This window comes from Mixia osmundae (genome assembly GCF_000708205.1).
Source record: "Mixia osmundae IAM 14324 unplaced genomic scaffold scaffold_1, whole genome shotgun sequence".
Classification (NCBI taxonomy): domain Eukaryota; kingdom Fungi; phylum Basidiomycota; class Mixiomycetes; order Mixiales; family Mixiaceae; genus Mixia; species Mixia osmundae.
The window spans coordinates 1305174-1321770 of NW_014575563.1; the positions used below are offsets into that span (position 1 = coordinate 1305174).

Sequence of the window (16597 nt, forward strand, 5' to 3'; positions counted from 1 at the left end):
TCATTTTTGTTACGATTACAACATTCAAGACAATCGTGCGCTCTGCTTTCGATTGTTCTTGCGGCCACGTCCTCTTCCTGCTCCTGCTCCTGCAGGATTGCTACCATTGATTCTCTGGCTTTCCGCTTCAAACCAGGCAAGAAACTCTGTCTCACGTTGCTTGTCCGCTTCCGCCGCTTTACGTTGCACGGCCTCCTCCGCTTGGATTTCTGCCAGACTGCGTGGTGCGACCAATCCCTTGAGCAATGCGCCGTGAGATTGCTGCTCTTGCGTGATGGCTGCAAACGATGAAGCAGAAGGCGAGCCAGCTGACCCAACATGACTCATCACAGGCGCCTGATACGACCATGGCACTTCTTGCACTGCACTCCTGCTTGCTGCCCGACCTTGTCCCGAAGGTCGCCGCATGGGCGTGATCAGTGGACCATTGGTAGCGACTGCCTCCGACCTCGGTGTTGTCACAGCCGCAGCGGGACCTGACTTTGGCGAAGTCACAGGCGCAGCAAAACCGGAATGACGACGAGGAGACGGCGTGTCGACGGGAGTGAGGGAGGCTCCGATGCTAAAGTCAAATGGCGTTGGCTTCACGGTCTGCGTGGCCCATGCTTTCGTCGGCGTAGACCATGCCGGCGCAGCTGGCGATGCTGTCGCTTTCGTCGGCTCGAGAAAGTCCGATATAGGCAGAACGCGCTGTTTGCCCTTTTGCGAGCTTCTTGGGGTCGTCGACATACCAGCAAGCGGCTGACTTGACTGCTTTGGTGTTGCGGCACGCTGTACCGGCTGTGCCTGACCTGCCATGATGTCGCGCAAGCTAGCAGGCGCAGGCGAGCTCGACATCTGACGCTGCCAGCTGAATGGCTTGCCTGGCGTGGCTTCGCGGCTGGTCGGCTCTTCCGAGAAGCTACGAGCCTCAGGTGGCGAGAGCGCAAGTGCAGGCACGGGCTCGAGTTCCATCTCAAAGATATCTTCGTTGCCACTGCTCGGCACGATAGCAGGCGAAGCAGCAGGTGATCTGTCAGCTGGGCGCATCGCCGGTGAAGGCGCGGGCGAATCGTATGTGGAACTCCCTGGCGAGAGCGCCATCTCGGCCGGCATGGGCGAAATTCCGGATCGCTGATCGCGTCGCCAACGTCTTGCATTGCTCGGCAACTCGCGACCGAGGTCAAGACTCGCAAGATATTCCGCATTACGTGCAACGAGCTCGTCTATCATGATCTGGCGGACAGTGCGTGACATCGGATGCCTGTCGCTCTGCGCAATGCTGCATCGCTTCGAGAGTCCGCGTAGGACGTGCGTTGACATATTGTCGAGCAAGCGCGATTCCAGCAAAGTTTCGAGATTCTTGGAAGCGTAAAGCATGCAGCTCTCGCGTAATGTGTCGGCATCGTAGATGTCCGCCTCTTCTAGTATCGAAGCCAGATTGTGTGTGTGCACTGCAAGTCCCCGTGAGCTACTATCATCGGCCAGGAACATGTGCGCATACCAAAGTGGAGCAAGACTCGACTGCACGCGCTCTTAAGGCGATCGAGCAATAGCTCGTTAGCCACAGCCATGACTATCATGACATGACCAATGTAGTCGTTCGCGTTCGATGAATCTGTCATGCGCGTCAGAATGGGCAGGCTTTGATGAGCGTGAGACCTACTCAGATCGTCGAAAATCATCGATTCGTCGTCGGTATAGATGAAGCGCAATACTCGAGAGATGGTATCAAGGCGTAGATGCGTATAGTCTATGTGTAGCTGTTGATCAGGCTCGTCCTGTGCTTCGATTCGTCGTCGAGCTGACCAGTCGGCCTCGTCGAAGAAGGTGGCAAAAAAAGGCGAGCGTGCGCGCAAGATAGCAGAATGGCAGGAAATCGAGCCGTCTTCGAGGTCGAGACAGACATCGCAAGGCCAGACACTTTCTTCGAGCAAGCGTGTCATGTCACGAGACAGCATAAGTTGCGGCCGAGGCTTCAGTGCAGGCTTCAAGCAAGCCTCTAGTTCTGATAGACCGAGCTTCCGTGCAAGCGTCTGCACGTCATTCTTGATATCGACGGGCCTGATTGCCACGTCGGGATGCAAGACTTGCTGACCAATCTTGCGCGTCACCTGCTCGAAGATGCGAGTGTCCCAAAGAGAGAGCACGTTATCCGTGTAGAGATAGTGAATAACAGTGAGGAGAGATAGAGGATGCAAGCCGACGACCGATATTGCTGAGAATCCACTCGGATCATCGCTCAAATCAAAGCCGTCAATGGTCGACGACTTTGTCAAGAGGAGGTCGCCGAGCATGGCGCACCTCGCTGCGAGCACCGAACAGTGCGCATAGAAAGTAAGGGGTCCCGCGATGAATTTGAGATCGGCGCCGGCAGCGGCGTCAAAGACGGCAGTCGACGCCGGATCAGGCAGACGTGTCATTATTTCGTTAAGCAAGAAGATGTCTGCGTCGACTGCGACAGCATCTGATTCGTTCTCGTCAGCATCGATGGAAATGCCACTACTATTGCCCATCATTTCTTGCACAGTTGAGCCCGCATTTGATGGAAAGCCCAGGTAGTGTGGTATGAGATCAAGCAGATCGACAGCGAGCGATCGACCGGCTAGCTCCACCGATGGCAGCATAGCGTCCAGTCGAACGGCGGCAAAAGCGCCATTGGGATTTGCAGCAACCTTGATGACGCGCTGTACGAACGGAACGCGAGAGAACTTGAAGAGTTTCCTGCTATTACCGGTGGAGCTCAGTAGCGAGCGCGGATCCGCGCTGCCTTTTGGCGGATCGCTCCGCCTGGATCGGTAGTAGACATGACCTGCTTTCGTACACAGTAGAACTTCTTGGCCGCTGACCGCGGCATCGATGACGGCAGAGAACTTCGTCCTGAGATCCCAGACACGCTGAGGATGCTTCATCTCGCGATCGTTGCCCGCGCTGGGACTATCGTGAGACCACCAGAAGGCGTCGCCGATCGAGGAGACTGCGACGAAAGAAGTGCCTGACCCGTTGATGCGGACTATAGCAGGCCTGGCCGCGATCTGAGGCGGGCGATAGACGCCTGCCGTCAATGCGTTGACGGCTGGGAAGCTGAGCTTTTGATAGATGTCCCGCGTGAGAACACAAACTTCGTTGTTGGCGAGCAAGAAGACTGTGGCATAGTCTCCGGCAGCGACTTGTAGTACAGGCAGCGTGACGGTGGTGACTTTGCGCGGTACAGCTTGTGTCGGCGTCGCATTGGAGGCGTAGCCCAGCTGACCATTATTCGTACCCCAAGTATACAGCGAGTCGGCTGTAAAGACGACACTGTGGAATCTGCTAGCTGCTGCACCGAGGACGTACTCCTTCTTGAGCACAGCAGTGACCTTCTTGGGCGCAATTTGTACAGGCTCAGCGGTAGCGCTAGCCTTAGGAGTGCCAGCAGACGACACATCGGGAGCGTAGCCAAGCTGCAAGTAGCGGTTCGAGCCAAAAGTCCAGCAATCCCCCGTCGAGGTTATGATGATCGTATGATCCTGAGCAGTGGCGACGCTGATGATTGTTCCTGGAATGCCGAGCAGGTTGTCGAGCGAGTATTGGGCACTATTGAGTGAACGACCCAGTCGGCCTAGTCCGCCCAATCCACACAGTCTTATATTGCTCGAGCGCTCATCTGTGACAATGGCAGTGTGATTTCTCGCCATCGAAACCTGTCGTACACCGATGGGGTCGAAGGCCGCTCGACCGGTTGGCCGTCTGCCTTCGCTATGCTTGATCTTGACCCGTTCGGGTTGGACGCGGTCATTATCGCCCGGCGTGCCAAGAACATGATTACGATTGTCGCCCCAAGTGAAGAGCTCTGTGCGAGCTCCGTCAGGTGCGCTGAGGTCTGGCGCGGTACCATCGACGGTCGTGTTATACAAGTCAAAGGCAGTCAGACCTGCGCGAATGATTTCAGCAAATGCTCAGATTCGCCATAGAGCACGCTGATATACCCTCGTTATCGCGCAGACGCAGGTCTATGTTCTCGTGAGCAATCAGAGCGCGAGCGGCGTTGAGATTGGCATGATACAGCGCTCGATGGAGAGCAGTCCAGCCAGATTCTGTGTCCTGCAGATTGACGTTGACATTCGAATTGACCAGCAAGGCCTCACAAAAGTCAAATCGCCATGACTCATCCGGTCCCGCTACGACGAGATGCAAGACGGTCCGACCCATGAGATCGCGTTGGTTGACCTGACTCGAAGGAGCTTGAGATCCGCCTGTTTCCCATCTCGGCGAACGCGACAGGCTAGCTGCCGATGCACTCGAGCCGCCCGCGTGAGGACCACGACGACCTGCAGAGAGGAAGCTCTTGAATTTGAGGAGATCTCTCGAGGCGTAGACCTCGTGAAGAGTAGGCTTGCTCATGCACTGGCGACGATCTGGCTCTGCCGCGCGTCAGGCAGCAGAGCACAGCGAGACAGACGATCGCGCACGAGCGCTGTCGCCAGTCTCTTGGCAAGAGCGCAAACTCCGTGCGCCTGCCTATGCCGCCGAAGCCGCTGGAAGAGCTCGTTTGATTCCGTCGACACGTTCGATGACCGATTTGGCGTCAATGGGCCTAGTGACTTGGTGAGCGGCTCGATCGAGAGCTGTGGCTCGATAGCGCGTGGTGGTGATGTAGAGATGACTCTGTCAGCGCATGCTGGCTGGCAAGTGAGCGATCGCTTCGGGATCCAAGGTGAGTCGCGCTCTTGGCGTCTTTCAAGTTTATTCGCCAGCCGGGCGCCAGGCAGATCGGTCGACTTGGTCGGACATCTACCGACTCATCAGGCTCATCATCGCCTCTTGCGACGCTTGCGACTCGCCCTTGAAGCATCATGTCGATGCAAGGCCAGGTCATCGGCTTGTCAGCTTCTCCCGACACGGAACAGAGACGTGTGTTGACTGTGTTGACACAGACTGAAGCGGTTCCTGCTGCCCAAAGCGAAACAATGGTACCGCAACTACAAGGCTAAGAAGGCACAGCAAGAAGGTGGTGGTGGCGGCGGCGGCGGTGGGGGCGGCTATGGCCAGCAACAGCAAGGCATACACAGTCAGCAGCAGTCGCAGGGAGGCTACGGTCAACAACAGCAGATGCAAGGCGGCTATGGTCAACAGCAGATGCAAGGCGGCTATGGCGGTCAGTCGGGACAGGGAGGCCAGCAGTGGCATCCTTCACAGGGAGCCTACAACGGCGGACAACAGCATAGCCAGCAGTTCACCCAGTCTAATTCGCATGCTGTGGGACCGCATCATCCGCAGGTTCGCAAGTCGCTCTCGCCCGCTCGGGCAGACGTTGATGAAATGTTTTCGCATGTTACTCCCTTTCGCTTCCTATCTTGCTTCACGCCTCGTCGTTTGCTCACCCTGACGTCTCCTCATGCGACTCTGCTACAACCTACCATGACGGCGGCACGCTATCGACGGCGGATATCTTACTACTACGGCACGATCGATGGGACGCTCAAATTGGATCTGCGAACCATACAGAATCAAGACATGATCAATGCGAGCAACGAGCATTATGTCTCACTGCGCAATCAGGCAATCACAGAAGGCAACCTGATGGGCGCGTGTTTCGATAAAGCTCACCGCGCGCACGATCAAGGCGATGGTGCCGGCGCAAAACGGTTTGCAGACGAAGGACATCAACATCAAGCCAATAAGACCCGTCTGAACGAACAGGCCAGCCAGTGGATATTTAACGAGAACAATAAGAATTCTCCACCCAATACGATCGACCTGCACGGACTATTTGTCCAGGAGGCTATAGAGCGAACAGAGCAATCAGTCCAACAAGCTCAAAATAGCGGCGCGCAGCAATTACGTATCATCGTCGGCAAAGGCATTCACTCCCCCGGCCATCAGGCGAAAATCAAGCCAGCAATAGAAGGCCTCATGCAAAAGTACAACCTCTCTGCTCATCTCGACCCCCACAATGCCGGCGTTCTCATCGTCATGCTACAAGGCGGCGGGCAGGGATCGAGGGATGCAGGATTTGTGGATCATCTGTCTCGTCAGCAGGATAACGACTGTGTTGTCATGTGATTTGCAGTCTTTGTTGGTACAATATCTTACAGACTACAACAGCAAGCAACAACAGATCACTGAGAAGCTCTCTGCACAATCATCACCGCTGCCTCTGCCCGCTTGGCGGCATCATGCCCGGCTCGTCCTCGTCGCTGTCCAGGACAATCGTCTGAGTTGCTAGAGGTAGAGCAGGCGTAAGCGATCTCGTCCGTTCTCTGTCCAGCTTGATGCGATCAAATTCGAGTGTGGAAGTCTTTGCAGGCCCTCTGCTTTCGAACACCGTATTAATCTTTGCCTGCGAATCTCGTTCTAGCACGCCGAACATCGACTCTGGCAACCTTCGACCAGCAGCGACAGAATCGACGATCCACTCGGGTCTGACGATATAAGTCGAGCTCTTGCGCGCGTTGAGTTCTTTGTCCGCTTTAGAACCCGACAGACCGGTCGCAGTGACGACGTGGGTGATATGTCTCTTGCCGAACGCAAAGGACCATCTGCCACCGCCTTGCTCGAGCAGGCGCTTGAGCTGTTGATTGCTAAGATCTTCACCCGTGTAGCCATTGAAGTAGACAGATACTCTTGCAAAGATATCGTTGATGCGCTCGTCGGCTTGCTGTTTGATCTTGATCGCTCTCGCCTTGTTCCAGCCGGGCACACTACCCCCACCAGGACCATTCTGCATCTGATGACCCGTCGTGCAAGAGACGATGTGGATCGTGCGAGAGTAGACATCGCTATGCGTGACCGGGTTATTGACTTTCCCTAGCGTTTTGAGCACTTCCGCCGCTTCTGCCTGAGGCGTCAACTCTCTCCTGACTAGATTTCCAAGCTCCATTTCGGATTTGAACGAGGGAGGCTCGGGTCGGTTGGGCTGTTCGACGATTTTACCAGTCGGTAGGACCATGAGGGCCTTTGTAGGATATTGCTCGACGTATTCCTGTCGTTTCTTCTCGGAAGAAGCAGGCTTGGCTACCATCTTGGGCGCTTTGACCGCTGTTGACATGCTTGTACCCGGCTTGGCAGGTTTAGGTGGATCTGGTGCTCGGTAGAACTGTGCGGGCAACAAGCCAGAACTCGACGCAGACTTTGTCTTTCTCGCTGGCGTCGACGACTTTGTGCTACCAAAGAAGTTGGTCAAAGGCTGAGCGCGAGGTGCGCCATTGCTGCCTGCCATGATCAGCTGTCTATCGCATCAGAATCGACATCGACGCCGAATCGAATGTCAATCCATCGACGCGTTTTTTCTAGTCACACGACGACAGCGACTCCTCGAGTTCCCATGGACGATCCTGCGCCATCTGAAGATATCATCAACGTCTCCCTTCTTCCCAAAGCCGGCGAACAAGCAGACGAAGATGCTGGCGAGGAAGAGATGCCAGACTGGCGCGCACTGTCAAAGATGTATAAGAGGTAACCCATTTCCTCTGGACTGCTGCAAGTGCGCTCACACAAGGCTGCAGCACGAAGAAACGTGGTATAGACGACTCGAATGAAGCTCTCATACCGTTCATTCCGAAAAGAGGCGAAAAGGACTATGAGCCGACCGCTCAGAATGCCTCGAGTCAGGCCAATCTGCTCACCGAATCCAAAGACGCTCTTTTCTCTGCGCTAGGCGCTGGCGAACGTCGTCATGCTGCCAAACAGCACAACCTTGCCATATGGCATCCTCAGCTGGGTCGCGCCAGTCTGTCAGGTCCAGGCTACGGCATTCATTTCCTCTCAATGGGTTTGTACCATGCAGAGCGGAAACGACTCGAGCTTCTGCCCGAAGAAGCACTGTATCTCATCGAGAGGGGTGCAATAGAATGCTGGAACGCAGACAAGACGACAGGGGAGCCCTCGGTACCCATGAGCGTGCAAGAAGCCTTTGCTCTCATGATTGGCTCTGACAGCCTCAGTATGCCCAAATACCAGGTCAGCCGAGTGGCTGTCTCACGTCATCGAACAGGCTGACGTTCAGCGATGGGAGCGACAGACTTACTCCTACTTGCGCAGGCTGGGATATACCGTTGCTCGAGCGAACCGTACCGAGACAGCTCTCGCGCGACAAAGAGTCGCAAGACTAGTACGGCCGAATCAGCTGTCCATCTGGCTTTCGCGAATCAGTTCTACGTTGAGACGTATCATAAGAAGGCTAGCTAAGAATTTGAGACAAGTGGCGAGAAGGGCACAGCGTGTAACGCAAACGACGCTCCTCAACTGTGTCGGACTGCGAAAATCGTTCCCTACACTGGATCGTAATGGTCTCGCCCGTCGTCGCATCGATGTACAATTATGCCCCGAGCCACTATCTTCGAATCTTGCAGCTATCACATACGGTAAGTCGAAATTCATAAGCATTCGCAATCGTCCTGACCCTCTTTGGCAGACGATCTCTTCAGCTCTATCCAGATCATTCGGAGCGGTCACCTAGACCCGCCACCAGCCCTCATAGGACCTCCTGAAGATGAATTGCGTGTATTCTACCACATCTACAAGCCAAACACTAAAACGCGCAAGACTGCCCTGCCCGAGCCAGATTATAAAGTCGTCATACTAGAGTGAGCAACACTACTGCTTGAGCAACATCGGCTCATGCACATACTGGTTACTTGCAGCGGACAAAAGTCAGTCGTGCCCAGTCTGTGGCAGCTATCGCACCTGTTCGAGTCGCTGCCCGAAGCACTGACACCGCCGCCGCGCGTGCAGAGAGGAACGCCTCGCCCACCGCGAACGCCTCGTCAGATGCCAAATCGCACCTTCCCCGAAAAAATCATCAATTGGATCCACTCACGTCTTCCCAGATGGATCACAAAGAAAGTGCCGCGTCGGCACTGGCCTTTCGTGAAGCTCAAACAAGCCCGAAAGAACGTCTTGCTCTGCGTAGTCGATCGAGGCATCACGACCTTTCTACGCTTTGGTCAAGTCGATTTTGCAGAGAGTGCGTGGTTAGGGGAAGGCAGGATGCCGGCGATGTAAGAACTTTAGAATGCATGGACGTCAGTTTTGTACAATGTAGCAAGATCTGCTCAATCGAGGGGTATGCCAGCGTGCTCGTCGAGCCCTAACGCGAGGTTGAGATTCTGCAAGCCTCGTCAGCAACATCGCGACAGAACGGAGCGTGACCGACCTGAAGACACTGAGTAGCAGCACCTTTGAGCAGGTTGTCGAGCACACCCTGCAATCATCTGGTAAGCATCGAAGCCAGAAGCAACGCAATGATGACCCACTACTGCAACGATGCGCTTGCCACCCGAATGTACTTGAAAGCCGCCCGCTTTCCAACCGTGTTTGCCGCTGATATCTTTGATCTCAGGCACGGCCGCTTGAATCGTCAAGAGCTTCTCGTTGCCGTATTTCTCTTCGTAGAGGCTCTTAAGATCACGAGCGGTCATCTCTTGCTTCAGTGGCGCAGAAACAGTCGAGATGATGCCTTGAAACCAAGGCGCAACAGAAGGGACAAAGGCGACAGTGACAGGATCAGCACTCGAGAGCTTGGAGAGCTGGTAGCCGGCTTCGCGCTCGTGAATGTGATCTGTCAAAGCGTAAGGACGTACACCGCCTCCGAGATCCTCTGCTGAGACTTTGGGCGTCGTACCCGACTTTGTGCCTGCGCCGCTGAATCCCGAGATACCAAAGACAGTGGGCTGGCCAGCGAGATAAGGCAAGATAGGAGCGAGAAGCAATTGGCTGTTCGTCGCATAACAGCCCGGGTTGGCGATTCTCTTCGAGTTGCGTACAGCTTCACGAGAATACAGCTCTGCATACAGCAATGTGCGCACTACATGAGCCCCTTGGTGTTCTTTCTTCTAGTTCAGGTTAATCGCTCACCCGGCAAACCATAAGTCCATTCCTCGTTGAAACGGTAGTCTGCTCCAAGGTCGATGACCACACTCTTGCCCTTACCCGCATCGACGGCCGCCACAAAGGGCGCACAAATGCCGTTGGGCAAAGCCATAATCCAAGCATCAACCGCGCCGCTTTCCTCTAATTGTTGAATGGTTTTTGGGTCCAGATTCTCGTAGCGAACTTCTGACTTTGTGTAACCTTCGAGCTTCTGGCCTACCATCTCGCGAGATGACACGTGAGCTAGCTCCATATTGGGGTGGCCGTTGATCAAGGATACGAGATTCGAGCCAGTGTAGCCACGAGCACCAATGAGAGCGATACGCTTTGGCTCAGCAGCGGTGGCGTAGCCTCGACGCTGACTGACAGGCGAGCTGCTGACTGTCGGGCGACCGCCCGCTCGGGTAGAGTATCGACGACTGGCTGCGCCGGATGATGGCGGCTGAGGTGCTGAGCTCGACTGGTAAGATATTGGCAAGTACGATCGCGGAATGCGGCCCTTCGCTTCCAGGTCACGAACGGCAGCCTCAACTTCTGAGATATCTTGTACGCCATAGTAGAAGAGGCTCTTGCCATTGCGCGAGAAGGAGCCATCAGAATGCTCAAAGTGCCAAGCCCGGTTCTCGTCTGCTGCCTTGACAGCCCAGAAGAGCTTCTTGTAGTCCTTCTTGATACTTGACCAGACATTGTCGAGCACTGCGTTCAGCACGCCATTCCTGCTCGTGAGGAGCTTCGTCATGACGGGAGCTTCTCCAGGTGGATGAGAAACCACTGCTACGACATCGAATGGCTCATCGCCGTAGATGGAGTAGTCTGTCTTCTTAAGGTCACTGAAGACTTCCGCTACTGACTTGTCTCCGCTTGTGATCTCGGGATCACGTTCTGCAAAGACTTGTCGTAGTCTGTCTGTGCCGACAGCCTCGATAGAATCGCGCTTGTAGAGCTTGTAACCTCTTCGAATGAGTGTACCAGCGCCCGAGTCTGTGAAAAGCTCCTTCTGTAGGTTGTCGGCCGAGATGATGGCAACCGAAGAAGAGCGGGGAAGATGCTCTAGCAACTCCTTGATCTCGCGCAGCTTAAGCTTGGTGCCATATTTGACCCAGGACTCTTTCATAAGCGCATCGTATTCCTGCAAGCCTTGTTCAGAGCTGCCTCACGGAGAACAGAAGCTGACAAGCACTTGCCTCGTCAAGATTGATTACGCTGAGCTTCTCTCCGGTGACGCCGTGGAAGAGACCGCCTTTTTCGTTCAGGAAGACGATTTTCAGCGGCTCGAGGACTTTAGCGAGTTCGCCAGCAGCGACATCGGCATTGACATTGAGGATCTGACCCGATGGCGTCTCGGCGAGTGAAGTCAAGATGGGTAATGCGCCGGCTCGGATGGCAGACTCAATAGGCTCTTTGTTGACTTTTGTGATCTTTCCGACAAAGCCATACTTGTCCTTGTCTAGGTAGTCGGCGGTAAAGACGCCGTTGGGGATTGGACGAGCGCGAGTGCCGAGCTTTTCGAGCGCTTCGACGAGCTTCAAGTTCTCCTCGAGGAACACCTTGCGGGCAACCTCGAGTGTCTTTGCGTCCGTAATGCGAATGCCCTGTCGACGTGAGCGCTATCTCAGCAGGCGCAAAAGCAGGGGGTCGGGCGTCTGACATCAATGTAATCTGGCACTACGCCAGCGTTTTCGAGGAGCTGGTTGAGCTGTGGGCCTAAGCACGAACTTTGTCAACCCTTGTCGACATTGCTCGCGTATCAGACTCACCCATGCCATGGAGGACGACAGGGTACAGGCCGACCCGGTTGAGGAAGCTGAGCGAGAGAGCGAGATCGTCCAGCTCCTGAGTGAGGATAGCTCCACCAATCTTGAGTACGGCGAATCTGCGTCACCCGCTCGTGATCAGACTGTAAATACGCTGCATAAAGCACAGTGGCTGACTTGTTGGCCGTCGAGAAGATGCGCAAGTAGCGCTCGACCTCTTTGCGCGAGGCGATGGAGTACAAGAGTCGAACAATCGTTTCCTGTGCGTGGTTGAGACTTTGATATATCCGCCTGGGCAGCACGAGCAACGCACTCTGTCGGTGTCTATGCGAGAAGCAGCTTGCGAGCTGAGCTTCCTCGAGGTGAGTGCGCCGGCATAGCGAGATCTGGGCTCGAGCGCTTTGTGCTCAGGCGTGAGGGCTTTGTGGGAGATGCGCGGCGTCGCAGTGACTGCAGAGCTCAATGCTCGCCTGGTCGCAGGCAGGCTGACTGCCACGCTCCTGAGTCGGCTCGCCATGATTGCTGACCGGAAGCCTAGAAAACTGACTTGGCGCGCAGCCGGTTCGACGAAAAGTGAGTGGCTCGTGCGGAGCGCGTGCCCTCGTCGAGTCGTGCAAGGCTCAAACCCCTTCAGTCTATGACCATCTTTCGACCGTGCATCGACATCCACAATGGCGCTGTGACTCAAATTGTCGGCGGCACGCTCGACACCACCGAGCTCAAGACCAATTTTATCGCTACGTCAGCTCCGTAAAGCTCCCAAACGAACGCAGTTGACCCGACCGCACTGCAGACGTCCGTCGACCTACTATGCCGAGCTGTACAAGCAGCATGCATTGCAGGGTGGACATGTCATCAAGCTAGGCCCCGGGAACGATATAGCAGCTCGAGCGGCGCTACAAGCCTGGCCAGGTTCGTTGTCGCGCCTGTTCGAGACCTTCAAGGAGGTCTCTGATCGTTATGTCGCGCAGATGCCCTGCAAATCGGTGGCGGCATTGACGTAACGAATGCGCAAAGCTGGCTCGAATCAGGCGCGAGTAAGGTGAGCCTCTGTGTCCGCTCAGACACTTTGAGCTGACCCACAACCTAGGTGATCGTCACCTCATATCTGTTTCCCTCCGCGCGCTTCGACGAAGAGCGACTAGCTCGTCTATCTGAGCTGATCGGTAAAGACCGGCTCGTCATCGATATTAGGCGAGTGCGCTTCCAGCCGGCACAGCTCGTGCTCATCCACATGCTTAGCTGTCGGCGACGCGAAGACAAATGGATCGTCGCTATGAACAGATGGCAACTGCTCACTGACATGGAGGTCACTCAAGAGTCTATCAATCTCGTCAGCAAGTACTGCAGGTCAGTCAGATTATCACGACGTATGCATTGTCTGATGGCGATGATAGCGAGTTGCTCGTTCATGCAGCAGATGTTGAAGGTCTTTGCAGAGGCATCGACGAGGATCTTGTACAAAGTGCGCTCGTTCATCGGCACGCACGGTGCTTTCATACTGACAGGGCCCTAGTGCTCGGCCAATGGTGCTCGATACCGGTGACTTACGCCGGCGGCGCTAAACGTCAGTGCTGCCTGTGCCCGCTTCACACATGATATGAGCTGATCGTCACAATAGATATAAGCGATCTAGATCTTGTCCATCGTCTGTCAAAAGGCAAGGTCGACCTCACCTTCGGTAGCGCGCTGGACATATTCGGAGGCGACAAAGTCAGATTCGACGAGCTCATCGCATGGCGTGCCCAAGACACGCAAGCGTAGATTGCTGTGAACTTGATACAAAGTGCATGTCATGTGTCCCACTACAGCCTTTATAGTATATGAAGATAAGACAACCCAGAAGTGACAAAGGTGGCCGCGAGCTAACGACCTCTAGAGCTCTCTTGCTTGCTGATGCTTTAGGCTCGCCTGAACCAGCAGGAGCGATGCCGGGCACTTGGTTCCAACGATGGCTGAAGCAACGTCGCCGAGCGATTTGCGCACTTCGGGTGAAGCGGCAATGCCGAGAGAAGGTACCTGACCATTGTGTTGTTCTACATGACCCTTGAGTACAGCAGACAGTTCCTCGCGGTGCGATAGACCGCCACGACGAGATCGACCTGTCACGATGAGAATGGGCGTCGAGCTTGCTTGCGCAGTCTGACGAGCCTTGACGAGCGTCGTGAAAAGCGGACGCGCAGTTTTGACGACCGAATACTGCACACGCTGAAGACCGGTGCGGAGGAACGGATCGAGATCTTGCGAGTCCGAGAAGTAGCGTGCGAGCAGGAGCTCGTCCGCCGTTTCGGACTGCAACTGATTGTGCGTCGATGCAGGGCCGTACATGGTATCTTTGACGTGACTGCTGCCCAGGGTGAATTGATCGAGCAAGACAGGCATGTCTGGTTTCCTGACCGAGTCGCCCGATGAGCCGGTCGGCGTATGCGAATGCTTGGTCTCGAGCTCGTTGTCATCTGCAGTCGCCTCGTCGGAACGAACAATGCGAACGATCGTAGCGGTGACACCAGGGTTTGCGCTGCAAAGCTGTACGATGAGCTGCAAGCAAGCGCGATCGTCGACACCGCCGTGCATGGCGAGGAACAGATGACGTTTGCCAGCAGGAGCTACGGCAGGCGCTGTGCCATAGTCGAGATACAGACCGACATCGCACGCCGTTTCGGCGAAAACGTTTCGCACAAAGTTGGCATACTGAGGTGATGCCTCTGTACCACTAAGCTGATTCTTGCCACCAAACAAGGACTCGAAAGGGTTGAAATAGCTCGACGATGTCTCTTGAACCACGACGGCTGGCGCAGCAGCATTCCAGGGAATGATGATCATGTCCGATGACCGCTCTGTAGCAAAGTCTGTGACCGTCGACGGGAAAGAATCTGAAGCTACGATGGCTGTCTTGGTCGAAAGCGGGATAGCATTGAGGCCAGCAAAAGTGGTGAAAATCTGTGAAAGCGGATCGGCCTTGACAGTCTCCTCGAGCTCTGAAGCTTTCAGAACTGCACTGGAGCGTTCTGTCAATTCCATGAGACGAAGGGCATCCACGCTGTAGCTGCTCTGGAGCTGGCCGAAGTACGAGGCATCGACGGGACTGAGCGGCTCGGCTTCGTCCTTCGCGGCAGCCATGGAGAGTGCGTTGCCTTTGCTGACTGCACGGTCGTATGTGATGGGCGGTTGAAGCAATTTGACAAAGGCCATCATCGAAGGCAGATGGTCGAGACGACTGAGAACGACAACGAAACGAGCGCGGAAGGCGCCCTTTTGAGTAACGAGCTCGTCTGGCTTGGGCTCGTGCTGCCCAGCTTTCACGGCTCTGCGCTTCTCTGTCATCTCTTGCTGATACCAGACCGGGTAGAACGCCATCGTCAGAGGGGTAGTTGCAAATGTAGTCACGAGAGCCATCACGACAAACATCGCAAAGACCTGTTTGTTGAGAATGCCAGCGTTGAGTCCGATATTGAGCACGATCAATTCGACCAATCTGTTCGACAACTAGGAATGTGAGCAATGACTGTCATGCTGACAAATTTGCGACCGACCCTTTACAGCTCATGAGACTGCCGACTGCGGCAGACTCGCGCCATTCGAAGCCGGTCATACGCGCAGCGAGTGCACAACCGAAGAATTTGCCAGAGAAAGCGACGACAATGACGGCAATCGTCCAGCCCCAGATCGAGCCGTCGCTGAGCAGTCCGAGATCTGTCTTCAAGCCGGAGAGGGCAAAGTACTGCAGCAAAACTCAGCATGATCCAGCATGCTCGCGTGGCGCTTACGAGAGGCAGAAAGAGGACGGAGACCAGATCTTCGATCTTCTCGTTGGTGCCAGACGCAAAGCCGCCTTCGTGAGGCATGATGACGCCGACAAGGAAGCCGCCGAAGATCGCATGAATCCCAATAACGTCGGTGATCCAGGCTGAAGCGAATATGAGTACGACCAGAACGGTCATGACGCCCGTCGTAGGAGCACCATTCTCCAGCGAGCCAGACTTGCGGGCGAGGATGTGAAAGAGAGGTCGAACGAGATATACGAGAGCCAGCGTCCAGCCAACACCACAAAGCAGAACATAAACAGCAGTGACACCTGAGCCTGCGTTGACGAGTGCGACGGCAAGAGCGAGCAAGATCCACCCAACGACATCGTTGCCTACGCCAGCAGCGAGAACGGTGAGGCCGACATCGGTGTTCATAAGCTTGAGCTCGGTCAAGATACGCGCTAGAACAGGAAAGGCTGTGATCGCCATGGCGACTCCGACAAAGAGCAAGAAGTGACCGAATGACACGGCACTCTGATTGATAAAGCGATCGTAGATCCCCACTGAGACTGCCGCGCCCAGTCCGAACGGCAGAATCATGCCGACGCCCGAGATTGCAAGGGATGACTTTGCGTTGCGTTTGAGCAGCTTGAAGTCGACCTCGAGGCCGACCAAGAAGAGGAAGAGGACCAGACCGATATTGGCCACGAGATTGAGATAGGGCAGCGATAGCGGCGGGAAGATATGGGCCGTGAAATGAGGTATGCGCCCGAAAACCGAGGGCCCGAGGAGGATGCCTGCGATGACATCTGCCACTACGCGAGGCTGACGGATCTTGTGCAGTCCGATGTTGAGGATCCTGGACAGTATGATGATGAACGAGGCCTGAATGACGAACAGGATGAAGGGACTGTGCGCATCAGGTCATCAGATCACGCGAATGCACGACAGTCGATGTTGAGCCTACTCTGCTGAGTTGACTGCCGTGGGATCAAAGTGAGGCGAAGCAAGGATGCTGTCATGATGCCTTATCAACGTGCGATCAACGTGTCGGCGCACGCTGCATACCTTGTCGACGGGACTTTTGTCGAGTTGGTCGCCACAGAGGCATTACTCGCCGCCATAATGCCACTCGATGCGCTCAGTGGTACTTGGTCGAGCTGTTGAGCTGATCGACAAGCGCGTACTCGTCACCCTGCCCTGCGCAGCGGCTGAGCAACTGCCAATACTGGGCACCGGAATCTGGGCCAAGCGATCGAAAGCCAT

General features: G+C 55.2%; 7 protein-coding genes across 7 annotated transcripts; 3 read left to right on the forward strand and 4 right to left on the reverse strand.

Annotated features, from left to right (window-relative positions):
• Positions 1-24: 24 nt before the first annotated feature.
• Positions 25-4362, reverse strand: L969DRAFT_91886 (uncharacterized protein; the record flags this gene model as incomplete). Its single annotated transcript, XM_014715570.1, has 4 exons — positions 25-1433; positions 1484-1597; positions 1646-3892; positions 3948-4362. 4 exons carry the CDS (start codon positions 4360-4362, stop codon positions 25-27), a joined length of 4185 nt encoding a protein of 1394 aa, XP_014571056.1.
• A 199-nt stretch (positions 4363-4561) lies between these two features.
• On the forward strand, positions 4562-6065 carry L969DRAFT_152013 (uncharacterized protein). The gene is made up of 4 exons (XM_014715571.1): positions 4562-4675; positions 4731-4843; positions 4896-5077; positions 5105-6065. The coding sequence occupies exons 2-4, from the start codon at positions 4815-4817 to the stop codon at positions 6022-6024; spliced, it is 1131 nt and encodes a 376-aa protein (XP_014571057.1). The 5' UTR covers positions 4562-4675; positions 4731-4814; the 3' UTR covers positions 6025-6065.
• On the reverse strand, positions 6013-7218 carry L969DRAFT_84299 (uncharacterized protein). The gene has a single exon (XM_014715572.1). It carries the CDS (start codon positions 7178-7180, stop codon positions 6107-6109), a length of 1074 nt encoding a protein of 357 aa, XP_014571058.1. The 5' UTR covers positions 7181-7218; the 3' UTR covers positions 6013-6106.
• A 67-nt stretch (positions 7219-7285) lies between these two features.
• On the forward strand, positions 7286-8964 carry L969DRAFT_42382 (uncharacterized protein; the record flags this gene model as incomplete). Its single annotated transcript, XM_014715513.1, has 5 exons — positions 7286-7416; positions 7467-7920; positions 7982-8324; positions 8375-8546; positions 8604-8964. 5 exons carry the CDS (start codon positions 7286-7288, stop codon positions 8962-8964), a joined length of 1461 nt encoding a protein of 486 aa, XP_014570999.1.
• On the reverse strand, positions 8946-12148 carry L969DRAFT_84301 (uncharacterized protein). Its single transcript, XM_014715573.1, has 9 exons — positions 11899-12148; positions 11763-11845; positions 11589-11704; positions 11480-11535; positions 11016-11423; positions 9817-10960; positions 9216-9745; positions 9116-9163; positions 8946-9068 (listed from the first exon to the last, which is right to left on the reverse strand). Exons 1-9 carry the CDS (start codon positions 12100-12102, stop codon positions 9015-9017), a joined length of 2643 nt encoding a protein of 880 aa, XP_014571059.1. The 5' UTR covers positions 12103-12148; the 3' UTR covers positions 8946-9014.
• A 74-nt stretch (positions 12149-12222) lies between these two features.
• On the forward strand, positions 12223-13349 carry L969DRAFT_91891 (uncharacterized protein; the record flags this gene model as incomplete). The annotated part of the gene is made up of 8 exons (XM_014715574.1): positions 12223-12326; positions 12379-12497; positions 12557-12627; positions 12676-12779; positions 12828-12935; positions 12983-13050; positions 13102-13152; positions 13207-13349. 8 exons carry the CDS (start codon positions 12223-12225, stop codon positions 13347-13349), a joined length of 768 nt encoding a protein of 255 aa, XP_014571060.1.
• A 111-nt stretch (positions 13350-13460) lies between these two features.
• Positions 13461-16455, reverse strand: L969DRAFT_44257 (uncharacterized protein; the record flags this gene model as incomplete). The annotated part of the gene is made up of 5 exons (XM_014715575.1): positions 13461-15060; positions 15119-15306; positions 15353-16241; positions 16299-16346; positions 16400-16455. 5 exons carry the CDS (start codon positions 16453-16455, stop codon positions 13461-13463), a joined length of 2781 nt encoding a protein of 926 aa, XP_014571061.1.
• Between the last annotated feature and the right edge of the window lie 142 nt (positions 16456-16597).

Excerpts from the sequence above, each read along its gene's own strand:
- L969DRAFT_84301 (XM_014715573.1), bottom strand. The coding sequence starts at position 12,102 with ATGGCGAGCCGACTCAGGAGCGTGGCAGTCAGCCTGCCTGCGACCAGG. Across the intron at positions 9,164-9,215 it reads GCAAGCGCATCGTTGCAGTA|GGTGTGCTCGACAACCTGCT; the intron begins GTGGGTCATCAT and ends AGATGATTGCAG. Across the intron at positions 9,069-9,115 it reads CTGCTACTCAGTGTCTTCAG|AATCTCAACCTCGCGTTAGG; the intron begins GTCGGTCACGCT and ends CGAGGCTTGCAG.
- L969DRAFT_152013 (XM_014715571.1), top strand. The coding sequence starts at position 4,815 with ATGTCGATGCAAGGCCAGGTCATCGGCTT. Across the intron at positions 4,844-4,895 it reads CAAGGCCAGGTCATCGGCTT|ACTGAAGCGGTTCCTGCTGC; the intron begins GTCAGCTTCTCC and ends GTGTTGACACAG. Across the intron at positions 5,078-5,104 it reads TCAACAACAGCAGATGCAAG|GCGGCTATGGCGGTCAGTCG; the intron begins GCGGCTATGGTC and ends AGCAGATGCAAG.
- L969DRAFT_84299 (XM_014715572.1), bottom strand. The coding sequence starts at position 7,180 with ATGGCAGGCAGCAATGGCGCACCTCGCGCTCAGCCTTTGACCAACTTC.